Source organism: Adiantum capillus-veneris, chromosome 26 (genome assembly GCF_014529385.1).
Source record: "Adiantum capillus-veneris isolate H3 chromosome 26, ASM1452938v2, whole genome shotgun sequence".
Classification (NCBI taxonomy): domain Eukaryota; kingdom Viridiplantae; phylum Streptophyta; class Polypodiopsida; order Polypodiales; family Pteridaceae; genus Adiantum; species Adiantum capillus-veneris.
In genome coordinates this window covers 5,237,440-5,256,248 of record NC_140956.1, presented here as the reverse complement: position 1 = coordinate 5,256,248, position 18,809 = coordinate 5,237,440, and the positions used below count along the sequence as shown (strand labels likewise).

The following is an 18,809-nucleotide window of genomic DNA, read 5'->3' as shown; positions in this document are numbered from 1 at the left end:
GAAAGAAAGTAATCGTCTGCGATATTTGCAAAACAACTCAAGTTAGCTAAAAATTTTCGAAAGTCATTCCTAGGGACATTCCGAGGGACAATCCGAGGGATAATCAGTTTTTTCATTCTAGATTGGAACTCTTGATATCCTGGGTCGTTGGCTTCCCTGAAAAATCTCATCCAATAAGGAGCCTCGTTCCATATTGGAACTCTTGATATCCTGGGTCGTTGGCTTCCTAGAAAAAATATGATCCAATAAGGAGTCTCATTCTAGATTGGAACTCTTGATATCTTTGGTCGTTGGCTTTTCAAAAAAATCTCATTCAATAAGGAATATTCAGTGGTTGGCACATCACAATGCAACACAAATGCTCACATATGCATGTTACGAGACATAGAAACATAAAGCGGCCGATGAACACTCCCCCCGCAAATAACCATCCAAGTTCGGGCCATGAGTTGTTCAACGACTCCCTTATCACTCCTCCTGCATAACCTAAAAAGGTACGGGCCGGGAGATATAGAGGCCTTTTACAACCAAACAACCCCAGACCGCAGCTTGCATCGTTTGGAGGTGCTGAGAGTAATTACTGCTCATACTTCCTAATACTCCTCCCGTAAATAACCACAAGGGTGCGGCCATGAGTAAAAACAACATTTTCAAACATTCAATACTCTCGCCGCAAATAACCACAAGGGTCCGGGCCATGAGTATGAACAAGCATTCTCAAACATCATTTCTCACGACTCCACCCGGGCGTAAATCACCAATTATTGAAACTAGTATTAAAACCAAACAATTCAAATCGGCACCAAGACATGTTTTAAAACAGATACCATCCATTTCAAACAAATTCCAAACAAGTTCTCAAACAGAAACCAAACTTAAAAAGCAATCTCGACATCAGTCGAGCTCAAAAAGACGATTGGTTTGCTATCCTGAAACCTGTACCAAGATTAGGGTTAGATTTCTTCCATAAGGTTGTAGCCGACCGCAGCATGGTTCATAAGCTCTTGATCAGTTGAAACAAGCCTCGACAAACTGTGTTTTTGTGGTGGTGATGGTAGTCCCAAGATATAGCAATCACACTGGAGCTCCAAGGTTATCAGCTTGAGAAGAAACACTTGGTGAGAGATGTCGAGAAATTTCAAGTTTTAATCTGCTAGGGTTTTCATGGCAAGCCTTTCAGGATACCCCACTTTACCAGAAGGTGCAACCCGAAGGAAGATGTCTGAAAGCATGTAACTTCGGGCAAAAATTTTCTTAAAAGCTTGCCAAGTCCTTTGAGTGTGCGGCTTGGTAGCTAGAGACATCCACCATTGCATGGCACTGCCTCTGAGAAAAACAACGGCTTGCAAAATCTTTGATCCTCCTCTTGCAAGTGATCTTTATGGCTTATGCCCTGTAAGATAGAGCGATGAAGATGGGAGCGCGCCTGATGCGCGATGAAGTAAGGGTGAGAGTCCTAATAAGTCCGGGGTCGGGACACGAAGATACTCTAATAAAATCCCTATAAAACTTGGAAGCGCCATCTTGCTCTGTCTGCTCTTTGGTAGGATTGGTATGCTTTCAGAAAGCACATGCCTGAAGCTCTGACACCACTGTCACGTGGACGGGCACCACGTGCCAACGGAAAAGAACAGACTAAACAGACTTCTAGCACTTCAACAACAACTGAACTGAAAGAGATGCACGACACATGAGCCGGGGAGTGGCGAAATTCCACCCCAAGAGAGCCTTGGCCCCAAACCTTAGCGCCCCTTTCGGTGTTTTTTATATTGCTTGAACTCAGTACAACGCCAATACTCCAGACTTTGCACCTCCACGCGGGAGCGTGCTAGAGACTGAGCCCATGGCAAATATTTAAAGGCCCTTGGCCTATGAAAAGCAGGTACATGAAAAGCTTCAAACTCAAAAGCATCTGGTCCAAAAACATATTCCCCAAAAGTTGCTAGTGGAAAACAGGGAATTCCGTACAACTGTCACGACAGCACCTACCAGAATCGGACGTCCGTACAGCCTGCCACATCATCAGCGTAAATCATGGGCGTCCATACAATTGCCACGTCATTAGCTTTTTTGCAAGAGATTGAGTGTGTGTGGTCTCGTTTTATTTTAAGGGCTTTAGGTCCCTTGGGCCTCATAGGACAGGGTCCCTTAAGTTGGTGGGAACTCTTCTTTAAAAATAGGCCACTTGACCAAACTTTGCAAGTTGGTGAAACTTCTTTTGCTCCTTCTGCTTGTAGGGTTTAGGCTTCTTGGCCGAGATCTGCAGGTTGGCTCCGTTGTTTAGTGGCTTGACACGTTAGCAGTTTGTGACACATGACCACTTCATGACCTAAGAAGGAAGAAGATTCCCTTTCGATGGGGATGGAGACAACAAGGAGTATTTGATAGGCTCGAGTATTTATTAATCCATGGTCCTATTTTGATAGTGCCAGACTTAAGGATACCATTTGAGGTTCACTCCGATGCTTCAGGTGATTGCATTGGCGTAGTGCTCAACCAAGAAGCCCATGCAGTGGCTTATGAAAGTAGACGGCTTAAGGATGTAGAATTGCATGCCTCGATCTACGAGAAGGAACTTATCGATGTGATTCACGCCTTGTCTACGTGGAAGCATTATCTTCTAGGAGCAGATTTTGTGTCCAAAACCGATCATCAAAGTTTGCAGTATTTCCTTACGTAACGGAAACTATCTGAGAAGTAGATGAGATTGGCCAACTTTTTGTCCATGTTTCACTTCCATATCCTTCATATGGTCGGGAGTAAGAACGTGGCTGCAGACGCACTGTCTAGGCGGCCAAGGGTAAATGCAATTACTTATGTATATCACCAGGAACTGGAATCACTTCGGGATTTGTATCCGAACGATCTAGACTTCTCCTCCATTTGGGGCAAATTACAAAACGAAGAGAAAGAATATCCCTATTCCATTCGAGATAGTTACCTCTACCACCACCAAGCAATTTGCGTGGCGGTGCCATTGAGGAAGAAAATGATGGATGAAGCACATGCTTCACCTTATGCAGGTCACTGGAGTATTCTCCCTACGCTCTTAGCATTGGAAAGATATTTCTTTTGGCCAAGTCTTAAAGCAGACATCGATCACTATGTCAAGGAATGCTTGGTTTGCCAAAATGTCAAGTATGATCGGCATAAGAAGCCTTGGTTTCTCCAACCTTTGCGTGTGCTTGATCAACCTTATGAGAGTATTGCCATGGATTTTATTATGGATCTCCCAAAGACTCAAGCTGGAAATGATGCGATTTGAACCATTGTGGACAGATTTAGCAAGCAAGCTTACTTTATTTTAGTCAAAAAAACAATTAAAGCACATCATATGGCTAGGGTTTTTCTAGCATAGATTTTCAAGCATCATGGGATGCCCAAGTCGATTGTGAATGATCGAGATCCTCGCATGAGAGTAAATTTTTGGCGTGCTTTGTTTGATAACCTTGGCGTGAAGTTATGGGGAGAGGTATTCGCCCCTTGTCGAGTACGTGTATAACAATACCGTACATTTGTCTACAAGGAAGGCACCCTTTGAGATTCTGTATGGTAAGCCTTTGCTTCCACCAATCCTTCTTACTAAGGATAAGATATTTGTAGCGTATGAGTTTGTCTGGGATATGGACACGTCCTAAGTTAACAGAGCAATTTTACGCTCTCAAGGAAAACACAAGAAAGCTGTTGACAAGCACAGAAGGAACTTGGAGTTAACAGTTGGTCAATTGATCTTACTCAAGTTTGAGAAGGCAAGACTCAAGAAACAAGCTACCCATAAGGGGAAAGTGCTAAAACTTTTCTATCGTTATTATGGGCCGTTTAAGATAATTGACCAAGTGAACGATGTGACATTCCGATTAGAGTTACCGTCTAATTGGAGGATACATAATGCTTTCCATGTTAGTTTACTTTGGCCATATGTAGGACCGCCTCCAAGTCACCCTATTACTGAGGAACCTCCTGAGGTTGAGAAAACGGAAGAAATACTCCAACCGGAGTAGATCATTTATCAACAGGAGCGGCCACCAAAGTCCGGAAAAAGATTACACGGAAGTATTTGGTACAGTTCACGAATTATTCTACTTTAAACGCTCAGCGGATGATCGAGCAGGAATTAGCATCTTATTTCGAGATTCTGGAAGGATATATACAAGCACTACAGCTGAGGACAATTGTTTAGAAGCTAGAGGGAGGTGCTGAATGGACTATTTTCTTATTTTTCTGAGTAATTTCTATTGAAATTAGGATATTTTAATGTGTACACTTGAACAATAAAAGCTAGGAATTGTAGATCTTTTGGAATTGATAAAAGCCATCAGGAACGTACAACTCTGATGTGTCATTGATGGGTGGCATTAAGCATCGTGAAGGAGTTGTATTGTTAATTTTTTTGGAAGAGACCGAGAAGTGGGTATTTCCGATGCGTCACATGACGGGAGCATCTGATAGGGAATATTTCATTGATATGAGAGGAAATTTAAATTGGATAAAGGAATACGCATAAAGAAGAACACACTTCAAGCGTCCCTGGATGCAATTCCCATGTAGAGATGCAATGCAGATACATATTCCTCGCAAGAAAGCATCTGCTTTCCCGGAAAGCACTTCAAAATATTCCGTTTTTAAAAGAAAAAGCTTCTTAAAACCCATCTTTATTCTTGTGCCTGTGTCTTTACGCATATTCCTTTATCCATTTCGGATTTCCTCCCATACCATTTAAAGGTGTACACTTGAATTGTAAAAGTTAGGAATTGTAGATCTATTGGAATTGATAAAAGCCATCAGGAAGGGACAACTCTGATGTGTCATATGATGGGTGACATTAAGCATCGGAAAGGATTTGTACAGTTAGTTCGGTGGAAAAGACCGGAAAGTGGGTATTCTTGATGTGTCACATGATGGGTGATGGGAGCATCGGATAGGGAATATTCCATTGGTCTGGGAGGAAATCCGAACTGGATAAAGGAATACGTGTAAAGACGCAGGCACAAGAATAAAGATTGGTTCTGAGAAGCTTTTTCTAAAAAAGCAAGTGCTTTCCAAGAAAGCAGACGCTTCTTGCGAGGAATCTGTGTGCATTGCATCTGTGCATTGGAATTGCATCCGGGGACGAGTGTGTTTGTGTAAGCATTTGTTTACAGCTAATGTGTTTTTGTTTAAAAAGTTTGAACAGGTGCACACCATTTTTAACAAGTGACCAGGCTGCCCACTTAATGAGTGGGCAGCTCACTTATAAAAAAAGCATAACAAAAAAGAAGTGCCCCTTTTCCTCCAAATTCAGCCAGCGTGCAGCAATCTCTCTTCTTTCTCTCTCCAGAATCTGCCGCCAGCCCTTCTTCTCTCTTCTCCCTATTCTAGTCGCCCCGCTTGATCTGCTATTGTTGCGGGCGGGTTGCCGGCTATTCCTGCCGCCCCCCGCAGTTTTATAAATTCAGCCAGCACTATCTCTTTGGCTCTCAATTCTGCTTGCGCTAGCACAAGGAGGTTTTTCCGCCAGGAGTTTGCAAATGATTGCGTGAAGCTAGCGTGCGAAGGTCACTTTTCCGCACTTGGATTGATAGGTACAAATTGTGAATACGCTCTTCAAGTTGTTGTTTCATGTTTGTGCTTTTTGCAGGTACCTTATCGCGGAGAAGGAGCAAGGAAGCTTTTGGCCTACGCTTGGGGATTCCAAAAACAGAATGCGTAATGGTCTACGGAGTTTCATGCTCCGGATGTAGACGGAATTGAGAGTTCGCCTCTTGGAATTTCCCGCATGTGAAGGAATTGACCATGGAGTCTGAGAACAAGAACAGAGGGGTTTCTTGGGTTCTTGTGCTTGTAAAAAGATTATCCCTAATAAAGATTCTCTTTAAGGGGGGGGGGACCAGCCCATCTTCTGCTCCCCAATACAGTGTCGATCTTCTCCCTCGTCTCTTTTGGTTGAAAGTCTATTTATTTCATCTCGTTGATTGTTGCATGCTCTCCCGTTTGTGACAACTACTGATGATTGAGTCTTTAACCTTGCACTAGATGAAATTTGGCTTTTTCTGAAAATTTTTAGGTTTTTGAACAAATCTGAATTTTCCCTCTGAAATGAATTTTTTCTTTCATAATGTGCCTTTAACAAGTCTGTGTATTAGGCATATTACAGGATAATACTTTTTGGTTCATATCCACCCTAAACTAGGGGAGTCAGTCATGCAAGGTGTGCCTTTACATTCTCCATGCAATTTAGTGAAAGGAGTAGAGCTAATGTCAATAGGGAGGGCTGACTTGTTATTAGAAAGAGTGCCATGTATGTAGGTTAAATATTGACACAGAGAATCCCAGAAAACTTTATCTTTACAGTGTGTTCAAATGGGTCTAAATATCTGTCAAGGTTTTTCTTTACTCTTATACCTTAAATAGCAACCTTAAACCCAATGAGAACATCGTAGTTTTGAGTTGACAAGCAGAGTAGATAGAAAAGCATCAGATGATTGTCAGTACAAAGCCTCATGAGTTGACATAGTTCATGTATATTTCCTTTCCAACTAATATTCAGCACTGCTACCTGTAAAGTCTTTTTTCCACTTCATTGTTATTGTTAGATGATGCTGTCCAGGTCCACAAGAATTGAGTTTAGCAAATGGGTTGCAGAATTTATGTTTGACATGTGGAGCACGGATACTTGCTAATTCGATGATTCCAAACTATGGTATGCAGACAAGGACCAATCTTCCCTATGACGCTACATTTTGTTGTTGCAGGTTGCTCTGGCTTTTTTAACAGTTCTTCTTGATAAATATTTCAGCTCTTAGGGCTGCTGTCTTGGCTTATAAACACGAACGTGCAAGAAGGAAAAGCGAGATGTATGTGCAATTGGAAAATGATGGAAAGAGATTTAGCAGGGTAAGCCAGCTAGTCCTTACTGTGTTTGTTCAGGATACATAGGGTTTCATTCAAGAAGTGGCTTTTTACACTCAACAAAAAGTGGACTGGACTGAGCGGGGCATTTTCGCTCTATTTATGCAGTGAGATGGTGTGTTCAAGTGGTCTTGCCTAATGTTTCAAAATTATGTGGTTTGCAAAGAACAAAGCAAAGACTCAGAATGGCATTCACCCATGCATTGCAAAGGGGTATGTCTTACAAGGATTTGTTCTCCTACTGTGATGAAGAGGTTGGTGAGAGGGTTTATGGGGTTAGCAGATGGACATAGGGTACCAGTACAAGCGGCATCTAAAATTCATGTGCTTAAATGTTTTTAGCATTGTGGCTGCCATTTTGTAAGCGTTCTTTGCCGCCATCTATTTTGTGAAAGATTTGTATTTGATGTCTAAGTAACGTCTGATCAGTGTGTTTAGGGACCAGGTAAGGAGTATCGTGAACAGTTTATACTGCACTTGCAGCCAAGAGAACAATTAGGAAACTTGATGTGCCATTTGTGTCATTAATAGATGAGAGAACATTTGAGGAAACTTGGTGTGCCATTTGTGTCATCAACAGATGGGAGACATGGATATGAATTCCGTTGTATATGGCTCCTAGAGCAGCACAGCTGGCATCATATTTCGTTGTTTGCCTCTGGCAGCTCGCCATCATTGGGGTGGCAGCGGCCCAACATCAGCAAGTTCCAAGGGCTCCATTACGTAGCCCGAGGGCAAGCGCTACAGTGTCTGTGCGACCATTCGCTGAGCGCCAGTCACATGGCTGCTGGGTGTGTTTTTCAAGTTCTAGCTTATCTCTCGGTCCTTGGGAACTGCCACCCTAGGACATGGCAGTACCCTCCGCGTGCACATCATGTAAGAGGGACTTTACATTCTGGAGTTTGCAGGAGGATTTATGCCATATGGAGAATTAGGGGACAAGAGAGCGAATGCTTTTTGTGCCATAATTTGTAAATTTCTTGGGAAGTTTCCCCTTGAGGCGGCTAAGCACCAAGGGAGAATAGCTTCCTTGCAAGAAGTTTCCTAGGAAGTTTCCCCCTTTTGGAGGTTAAGCATCAAGGGTGGTTAAGCTTCCCCGCAAGAAGTTTCCTGGGAAGCTTCCCCTTAAGGCGGTTAAGCATCAAGGGCGGTTAAGCCTCCCTACAGGGAGTTTCCTGGGAAGCTTCCCCTTGAGGCGGTGAAGCATCAAGGGTGGTTAAGCCTCCCTACAGGGAGTTTCCTGGGAAGCTTCCCCTTGAGGCGGTGAAGCATCAAGGGCGGCGGTTTTCTGGAGTTTGCAAGAGATTTATGCCATATGGAGAAATAGGGGACAAGAGAGTGAATGCTTTTTGTGCCATAATTTGGAAATTTCTTGGGAAGTTTCCCCTTGAGGCGGCTAAGCACCAAGGGAGAATAGCTTCCTTGCAAGAAGTTTCCTAGGAAGTTTCCCCTTTTGGAGGTTAAGCATCAAGGGTGGTTAAGCTTCCCCGCAAGAAGTTTCCTGCGAAGCTTCCTCTTGAGGCGGTTAAGCATCAAGGGCGGTTAAGCCTCCTACAGGGAGTTTCCTGGGAAGCTTCCCCTTGAGGCGGTGAAGCATCAAGGGCGGCGGTTAAGCTTCCCCGGATGTTTCTTGGAAAGCTTCCCCTTGAGGAGGTTAAGCATCAAGGGCAGTTAAGCTTTCCCACAGGAAGTTTCCTGGCACACTTACTCTTGAATGACCCTCGGATATTTTTGAGCTAACTTGAGTTGTTTTGTAGGTATGTAATCGTGCACGATTATTCTTCCTTCAAGAAGGAAGGATGTCACAAACTACTGACATGTCAAACCACCAAGACCTTGAGGGTTGGGCACCCTAGCCCTAACCCTAGCTAACCTAAGATCCCAACCGAGGTAGGAGAAGCAAAAGAAGACGAAGTTCTCACCAACTTACAAATTCACGTCGAGTGGTCCAGTTATTAAAGTAGGGTCAGAATTAAAATCCTAACCCCCAACAACTTATATATCCCAGTGCGGTGGGGCTTAAAGTAAAGCAGACACACCCACACAAATAAACTTGCGTAAAAAGATGATGTTGCAACTGTACGGACTCTTCATTTGCACTGACTGTTGACGTGGCAATTGTAAAGATTTCCGCGAATTGTGCTGGTAGCTTTGGGCGCCAGCTTTTGGGACCGGATGCTTTTGGATACGATGCTTTTCATGTAAACCGCTTTTGGTAGGCCGAGGGCCTTTAAATATGTGCTAAGGCTCACTCTCTGGCATGCTTCCGCGTGGAGATGCACAGTAGTACTGCCAGAATTGTACCATAATGAAGCAATGTAAAGAAATATCAAAAGGGGCTTCATCGTTTAGGGCCAGTGCTCTCTAGGGGTGGAACTATGCCACTTCATGTCTTGTGTGCACTGTATCGCTTTTAGTTCAGTTGTTTTGAAGCGTGTAAAGTTTGTTCCGTCTGTTCTTTTCCGTTGGCATGGGGTGCCCTCTCGTTACAGTGGTATCAGAGGCTAAGACCATGTGCTTGGGAGGAGTGCTTAGCGGCTCTGTTTGTTGTGTCTTATAACATGCATATGTAAACATCTGTGTTGCATTATGATGTGCCATTTGAGTGAGATTTCCTGGGTATGTAACTTTAGTGCATCGAGACACCTGTTGCAAATCAGCCTGGTCTGGGTGTGATGGCTAATTTTGCTACGCTAGAATATCAAGAACTCTGATATGGAAAACTGGATGACCCTTGGATATTTTGAGCTAACTTGAGTTGTTTTGCATATATGTAATGGCAGACGTTATTCTTCTTTCAAGCAGGGGAGATACCACAAACTGTTCACGTGTCAAGCCACTAAAGACTAGAGGGTTGGGCACCCTAGCCCTAATCCTAGCCAACCTGCACATCTCGGCCAAGAGGCCTAAAACCCTAGCAGAAGCAGAAGAAGACGAAATTCTCACCAACTTACAAAGTCTCATCGAGTGGCCCAACTATTAAAGTAGGGTTATGTAACAGACTTGGACACTCCAAGTCAAGAATCAATCACGACAGCACCAAATAACCACTTCAAAACAATTCACAGATCACAATAGATTTGTACTGGCCCGGCGGAGTTCCTTGCCTAGAGATATTGGCCCCAAAGACTGGCGCCCCTTTCGGTATTTCTTTATGTATTAATCAATGTCAAAGTACAAGAGAGCGGTTAGGGTTTCATTCTCAGACTCTGCGTCCAGATGCTCTGCAGAGTGAACCCAAAACCACTTATTTAAAGTTTTTACAAGGGATGCCAAAAGCAGAGCCCCAAAAGCTTCAGAATCCAAAAGCAAAAATTCTCTCTCTCTCTCACAAGAGAGTTTTAGTAAAATAAAGCAAATCATCTTCTCTCTCTCTCTCTCTCTCTCTCTCTCTCTCTCTCTCTCTCTCTCTCATTGGCAATTTGCGTGGAGAAAAGCAACCAAAATCCGTCGCTCAAAAACTGGCCCTCCGTAATTTTCGTCGCAAAAAGCGGGCAGGGCCGTACAATGCCACGTCATCATGCTCATCGCATTTCATGGGAATTTCTCCTGTTGCTAGGGTTAGGGTTAGGGTTTAGGACAGGTTTTAGGGTTAGGGTTTTTGGCAGATTTTAGGGTTTGCAGGTTTTAGGGTTAGGGTTTGCAGAATTAGGTTTTGTTTCCCGCATGCTCTCGGGCAGACACGTCATCACTTTGTGACAGGTTAGGATTAATAACCTAACCTCCTACAACTTATGGTACCCCCATCCGATGGGGCCTAAAGTAAAGCAAACACACCCACACAAATAAACTTGCGTAAAAAGGCGATGATGTGGCAGCTGCCACAAGGCTGGGGCAACCACTAACCTTAGTTGTTGGTTTCTTTTCCTTGATTTTTATTTAATTCTTGGGACCCTCTTTTTGAAGTCACAAATGGTTGGACATTGTGGCTAGTGTGAAACGGTTGATGGTCGAGAGTTTCACCTGCAATTGGGAAGGGCAAGTCGCCACGAGATGGTTGGGCCAGTCTGCATTGTAACCGAAGCAGTAAAAGGGCGTCTAGGCTCAGTTAAAAGTCATTTAGGCCCCTCGCTACATTGTATAAGTCGGTGGGTACTAGGAAATTAACTCAAAAGAGGCAAAGTGGACACTTGGCGGCTCTAGATCATTTTTGCCAAATCTGCATGAAGAGGGGGCGCTCAAATTGAGAGAAGGGGCTGATTTGCTTCATCCATTGTGTGTGAGTAGTGGATGCAGGTGATCACAGCTTTAATGGAAAGCTAGCCTTGTCCCTTGTCTTATGTAGCACAATGATCGCTCTCGTGCATCTCTCTCCCCCTTTGATTACAGAATCGTGATGCCCCACTCAAGGGCTTTTTATCTGTATGTACAATTGTGTGGCTTCATGCGTGTTGTTGAGGCAAGAGCCTCTTGCACAGGTATTGGATTAGCTAATTGCTAATCCCTTGTAGCTATAGGTGAACTCAGACAGATTTCACGTGAGAAATCTTGTCCGCTTCAAAGGGCAAGTAGCCCTACAGGAGCTCGAGGGCTTGCTACGAATGTGACCGACACGCGAAACGGAGCCCGAAACAGTAAATTACAGCCTGCTGTGTATTTTTGCTGTTTTAGGGTTTTGACCCTAATTGATGCCTAATACCCCCAAGAGCTTCGGGGAAGAGGATCATTGTACAGGTGATTTGGTGCATTTTTGGGGCAGAAAACAGAGAATTCAGCGTGCTTTGGATTCTCGCCAGTTTTGGGATAGTGCTCATGCACCAGGAAAGTCACCTTTTACATGGGGATTTTGTCTGTGAAGCCTCCTATTGCGGTTATGTTGCCAAAATCGGGCTAGAGTAGGTCATTTTCAGCCCGACAAAAGCGGGACAGCTCGTAGGAACTTGTAGGTTTTCTCCCAAGTTTTATAAGAAAAAAGAAATCCGAAAGGGGTGCTAGTCTTTGTGGCCTATAGGGTGTCGCTGTCTGCTTGGAAGCGCTCTAGCTCCCAGGCAGTGTTTTGCTTAAAGCGTAATTTCAAGTCACAAACTTATTTGTGAAGTTTTTATGTGTTGTAAAGTTCAAGTAAAGAATTGGTGAAAGCTAGAGTTTGCCGCCCCACGGGCCGGTTGAATGGTTCCACTGCTAGGACAAAATCACTTTTTCCTTAAAGAGTGAGCCTTGGTTGGTTTACGGCGAAGAAACAACGCACAGGAACTTGGAATTACACTATGGCTGAGAAGACGAATGACGCTAGGGAAGAGGATTCCTCTTCATAGGACAGACATGCTCTTCCTCCTCCACTGTTCGAGTGTGGCGAAAGTTCACGGCCACCCCTGTCTGTACCTTCTGTTGATTTGAATGCTCCACAAGGTCAAGGGTTTATGACTAGGCAGCTAGAAGAGGATGCATTTAGGACACAGTTGGCTGCTGCTGTGAATATATTTTCTTGGTTGGTGCAAAATCCTAGGTTTATGGAATTTCTGCAAGCGCCACCAATGTCACAGTAGACAAGACAACTTTCTCATGCAGGAGAGCCCGTGGAGGCTCAAGCCCAAGAACCTTGTGCGTCTCAGCAGGGCAAGGAGCACTCTCATGTTACGGAGTCAATTTCGGCTCCAAGACAAATTCCTGCTATCCACGAACAAGTGGTTAGGACGCCTATTCCTTAGGCTTCTTTACCAGTTTAGCCAGCCGTAAAATGTTGCATTAAATGGACAGGGAACAAGTTTCGAGGCTATGCAACATGTTTTTCCACCACCCATGGTACATCCTGGGCAATTTGGGGGTAGACTGTAGATCAATGTTTCAGAGCATGGCTTGTTATGCGCCTGGAAACCGGAACTATATGCCAGGAACAATCTTTGGGGGTATGCAAAGCACATGTATGGTAACGTTGGCATGCAGCAAGGGTTTCAATGCCATCAGGCTAGTTTGGGGTGCCACAGGGCAATTTTGGCATGGCTGGTTTTTCCGACTAGTAGACACATATGACAATGGCCAAGGGGCGCCAATGATCCCTATTAGAGTGCCCATGTTGCAAATGCTTCCATATGATAATTTGGGAGCATTGGAAAAGCCAAAAGCATACAAAGAAGGTGGTGTAGCTGTGAAATTTGATACTTTCAACAGCTTCGAGGATAAGACAAAGGCTCTTACTTTTCTCCAGCAGTTTGATACAGCTTATGCTTGGGGGAAGTATTCAAAAGCCTCCAAGGTCAGGCAAGCTACCAATTTCTTGAAAGGTACTGCGCTTACATGGTGGACGACGCTGTTGATGCAAGGACAGGCACCCGCCACATGCGTATATTTCAAGCAAATGTTTGTATCTGCCTGGTTGTCAAATGAATTTGTCATGACAGATTGACACTTACTTACTATGGCTACTTGCAAGAGCTTACAGGAGTACAATCGGAGGTTCTGTAAAGCGTTGCTCTCAATAACCTCCTACAGGTTTGTGCCCGTGATAGAGCAGATTGAGAAGTATTGTTAAGGGCTGTACTAAGAACAGAGTGACTACCCTTACTCAGCTTATGGAAGTTGCTAACACTGTTTATGCCTTGTTGAAGGGAGAGAACAGTGGGTTTCAGGGCAACGTGAAAGGGGATCAACAAAAAAAAATTCCAGCAAAGAAGCCCGATGTAAAAAATTGACTCTTGAAGCGTCCCAGGGGTCTGAAAAGACAGGGAAAGCCAAGGACTCAGCCACGACGTCTGAAGGACAAGTTAAGAAAAAGAAAAAGAAGCCTTTCGCGTGAGGAAATGGAGGCTTTTATGGCTAAGTACAAATGCTTTATATGCGAGCAGCTTGGCCATTTTGCTGCAGATTGTCCCCAGAGGAGGAGGCCAACTGACTCAAAGGACAAAGAGGAGAGCAGGCAAGAAGCCTAAACCCATGGTCGGGTTAGTGCCAGATATGGTGGGTGATAGGCCAAACTCAGATGCCAGTGAGTTATGCAGAGCGTGCGGCAAAGTCAAAGACCATACACCACTTATCTTCTTTGATCCAGTTGCTAAAGAAAAATTTATCTCACCAGAGTTGGCCATCAAGTTGGGCATCAAAGCTGAAGAGATGGGGAAACACAACAGAGGCTGGGTTGGCATGTCCTGGCCACTCAGAGTGTGCTACGTTTATCATTGGAAAGCTGCGTGTGCTTATTCAGTCATATGTGGACACAAAGGAATTTTATATCATGCCACTAGAAGGGTGCGGTGCGTTGTTGGGAATCTCGTGGATGTTTCGTATACATGGAGTGCTGGATGTCTTCAACAAAAAGATCACCCTTCAACATAGGGAAAAAACTCACATCCTTGATGTAAAGCTTAAAGGGGAGTGTGTCCCTATTGTATTTGCTTCGACTATCACTTTTCTAATTAAGAATCATCTTTTCTGCGTACTTGATTTTTGCACGTGATGTTTCAAATAATTGTTAGTCAAATTTATCTGTGTTAAATAAAGAAAGGTCAGCATTTTTGTGAGAGTTTAGTGATTTTTTTTTCGACTCATTACCGTCTTAGTTGCCACCGGAGAGGCTTGAGGATCATGCGATAGATTTGGTGCCAGGTTGTAGCCTACCAAAAAGGCCTCCCTCTAGGGTTAGTGCGACTTAGTAGAAAGAGATTATGTGCCAAGTAGAGGAGCTGTTAGAAAAAGGGCCGATTCAACCACCCTTTTACTCCGCAGTGCTTCTGGTGCAGAAGAAGGATGGCTCTTGGTGCACGTGTATTGACTACCTTGCGTTGAATAAGAATATCATCAAGAATAGGTTTCCTATCCCAAGGATTGATGATATTCTTGACCGACTAGAGGGTGCTGTCATGAGGACGTGGCAATTGCTAACTTGAGTTATTGGTTTCTTTTCGATGATTTTTGTTTAATTTTTGGGATCCTCTTTTTGAGGTTACAAATGGCCGGACATTGTATGGCCAGTGTGAAAAGGCCGACGGTGGAGAGTTTCACCCGCAGTCGGGAAGGGCAGGTCACCACGAGTTGGTCGGGCCCATCGGCACTGGAATCTGAGCAGTAAAAGGGTGTCTAGGCTCAGTTCAAAGTCATTTAGGCCCCTCGCTACACTTATAAGTCAGTGGGTACCAGGAAATTAACTCAAAAGAGGCAAACTGGACACATGGCGGCTCCAGATGCATCTGCCAGAAGCATCAGCAAGAGGGGGCGCCCATTTCAAGAGAGGGGGCTGATTTTTGCCCATAGTTGTGTGCTACAATGTGTATGAGTAGTGGGTGCAGGTGCTCACAGCTTTAATGGAAAACTTGCCTTCTCCCTTGCTCTATGTAGCGTGACAATTTGCTCTAGCGCATCTCTCTCCCCTTTGCACATATGGTAATGCCCCTCTAGTTGGGCTTCTCAATTGATCATGTACAATTCTGGGGGTTTTATGCGCGTTTTTTAAGACAAGAGTCTTCTGTACCGGAACTATTAGCTAATTGCTAATCCCCTTCAGGTACGCACAGTTCCATTGTGAAGGAATGTGAAAACGGAGAGTTTTCTCGTGTGAAAACTCGTCCGATTTGAAAGGGAACCGTCCCAATGCGGGAGCACCTGAGACACGCCGCACGCATAAGCGGGCTTGCTCCGCTCGAAACGGTCCAAAACAGAGAAACGCACCTAAATTGTAGGGAATCGCCAGGGGAGCCTCGGAAAGGCCTTGGGATGCATGTACAGGGCAGTAGGCACCTAATAGTGGCAAAACAGAAAATTACAGCATGCTGAAATTGACTCGCAGCTCACTAGCTTCCATACCACAAGGGAAAGTGTCCTTGACGTGTACTTTTGACCTACAGGGATTTTTGCGTCGTTATGTTGGCGAAATTGGGTGAAAAACCTGCAATTACAGCCATGGACAGCTTGGTGAGGGCTAGGTGCAAGCGTTCGGATCGTTTATTTGCCAAGGGAGCCTCGGGAAAGCATTGGGTGCTTGTACATGACAATTAAGAGAGATTTCTCGCGAAGAATCTCGTCTAATTCAAGGACAGGTGCGAGAGCTTGGGGGCTATCCACAGAAGTGATCTGCACGCGGATGGGGGCCCAAAACAAAGAATTCAGCGAGCTGCAATTTCACGCCAGGTTTTGCAAAGTGCTCTAAAGTACGTGGAAAGTCGATGTTTACTTGGGATTTTGTCCATGGAGACTTCTACTGTGGTTATGTTGCCGAAAGCAGGTTAGAGTAAAGGAATTTCAGCCCGATAAAAGTGGGACAGCTTGTAGAAGTTTATAGGTTTTTCTCAAGTATAATAAGAATAAAGAAATACTGACAGGGGCGCCAGACTCCAGTCTTTGGGGCCAATAGGGTGTCGTTGTTTGCTTGGTAACGCTCTAGCTGCCAGGCCGTGGTTTGTCTTGAAGTGTTGAATTCTAGTCACAGGCTTATTCGTGAAGTTCCTTTGTGTCGTAAAGTTAAAGTAAAGTTATTGGGTGAAAGTCAAAGTCTACCGCCCTATGGGCCGGTTTCATGGTTCCAGTGCCAGGATAGAATCACTTTCTCCTCAAGAAGTGAGCCTTGGTTGGTTTTTGAGCAAAGACACAAAGCACAGGAACTTGGAATTACACTATGGCTAACAGGACGTATGACACCAAGGAAGAGGGTTCCTCTTCACAAGGGTTCCTCTTCACAGGACATACATGAAATTCCGCATGTTCCTACATAACCTTTTTAGCGTTCGCCTTGCCAAAAAGTGGTCAAATTAGGGTTGATTTTCTGCGTTTTTAGGGTTTGCAAGTATGAACCAAGATGAGTGGTCAAATTAGGGTTGATTTTCTACTGCGTTTTTAGGGTTTGCAAGTATGAACCAAGATGAGATAGGGACATGTCTCACGGTTGTAGACTGGCCACTATATCTCCTACGGGAGTGATGTGGGTCTGCCAGGTGGCACGATGCTTGCCGATTTTCTGAGGCGATTGCTTGGATTCTTTGACGCATTGGTAAATCATCTTGAAATTTGAGCTTACTTGGTCGTGGGTAGTACGCTACAGTGTTGTGGAATTATGCTCGTTTGCAGAGGCAAGAGCCTCTTGCATAGGTAAAAGTTAAGGGACAGGTTGCAAGATGCTATTTGCTGAAGTTCAAGAACTATCCACCTGTGGATGCAAAGTGGATGGAAGAGCATGAACTGTCAGAGTCACCAAATGTATTACCTTGAGGCCTTTGGGTTACAGCCTACATATGCCCCAACCCAACTTCTGCAAAGGAGGGGTAATGATAGAACGAGCACATCAAATGTACTCATGGATTCAATGCAATAGCAGTATACATTGTTTGACAAAAGTATGAAGGTCTTATTAAGTCATTTGTACAGATGTTTTGACAGTCTTTCTTGCGGATACATGCGATGATAAAAGGGTGCTTACCACACTAAATCATCTATGGCATGTATATATGGCATGCAATCAAGGACGTTTGCGATTTTAAGAGGGTGGTATGTCATGAGGACGTGGTTGGTCGGGCCAATCGGCATTGGAATCCGAGCAGTAAAAGGGTGTCTAGGCTCAGTTCAAAGTCATTTAGGCCCCTCGCTACACTTATAAGTCAGTGGGTACTAGGAAATTACTCAAAAGAGGTAAACTGGACACATGGCGGCTCCAGATGCATTTGCCAGAAGCATCAGCAAGAGGGGACGCCCATTTCAAGAGAGGGGGCTGATTTTTACCCTTAAATGTGTGCTATTGTGTGTGTGAGTAGTGGGTGCAGGTGCTCACAGCTTTAATGGAAAACTTGCCTTAACCCTTGCTCTATGTAGCGCGACGATTTGCTCTCGTGTATCTCTTCTCCCCTTTGCACATATGGTAATGCCCCTCTAGTTGGGCTTCTTAGTTGACCATGTATAGTTCTGGGGTTTTTATGCGCGTTTGCCAAGGCAAGAGCCTTCTGTATAGAAACCGGATTAGCTAATTCCTAATCCCCTTAAGGTACGCACAGTTCCATCGTGAATGAATGTGAAAACGGAGAGTTTTCTCGCGTGAAAACTCGTCCGCTTTGAAAGGGAACCGTCCCATTGCGTGTGGGAGCACTTGAGACATGCGTAGGCGTGCTCACTCCGCTTGAAACGGTCCAAAACAGAGAATTACAGTATGTTGTGTTTTTTTGCAGGTTTAGGGTTTCGCACCTAAACTGCAGGGAATCGCTAGGGGAGCCTCGGAAAGGCCTTGGGATGTGTGTACAGGGCAGTAGGCACCTAACAGTGACAAAACAGAAAATTACAGCATGCTGAAATTGACTTGCAGCTCATTGGAAGCTTCCATGCCAAAAGATAAAGTGTCCTTGACGTGTCTACAAGGATTCTTGCGCCGTTATGTTGGCGAAATTGAGTAAAAAACCTGCAATTACAGCCATGGACAGCTTGGTGAGGGTTAGGTGCAAGTGTTCGGATCGTTTATTTGCCAAGGGAGCCTCGGGAAAACATTGGGTGCTTGTACAGGACAATTTAGAGAGATTTCTCGCGAGGAGTCTCGTCTAATTCAAGGGGCAAGTGACCCTCCAGGTGCGAGAGTTCGAGGGCTATCCACAGAAGTGATCTGCACGCGGATCGGCGCGCAAAACAGAGAATTCAGTGAGCTGCAATTTCTCGCCAAGTTTTGCAAAGTGCTCTAAAGTGCGTGGAAAGTTAATGTTTACTTGGGATTTTGTCTGTGGAGACTTATACTGTGGTTATGTTAGCGAAATCAGGTTAGAGTAAAGGAATTTCAGCCCGATAAAAGTGGGACAACTTGTAGAAGTTTACAGTTTTTCTAAAGTATAATAAGAATAAAGAAATGCCAAAAGGGGCGCCAGTCTTTGGGGCCAACAGGGTGTGGTTGTTTGCTTGGTAGCGCTCTAGTTGCCAGTCCGTGGTTTGTCTTGAAGTGTTGAATTCCATGCACATGCTTATTCGTGAAGTTCCTTTGTGTCGTAAAGTTAAAGTAAAGTTATTGGGTGAAAGCCAAAGTCTACCGC

The 18,809-nt window shown here is 44.4% G+C and overlaps 1 protein-coding gene across 5 annotated transcripts in view; it reads left to right on the top strand.

Annotated features, from left to right (window-relative positions):
• The window catches only part of LOC147422926 (uncharacterized), a 76,815-nt gene that overhangs the window by 39,411 nt on the left and 18,595 nt on the right, over nt 1–18,809 (top strand). For 3 of the 5 annotated variants that reach the window (XM_086502261.1, XM_086502260.1, XM_086502263.1), the window contains 2 exons: nt 6,622–6,679; nt 6,776–6,873. In XM_086502261.1, coding sequence (XP_086358387.1) covers nt 6,622–6,679; nt 6,776–6,873 — 156 coding nt within the window. Of the gene's footprint in view, nt 1–6,586; nt 6,680–6,775; nt 6,874–7,000; nt 7,102–18,809 lie in introns of those variants that run through there. The other 2 variants (XM_086502262.1, XM_086502264.1) reach the window with 2 other exon arrangements.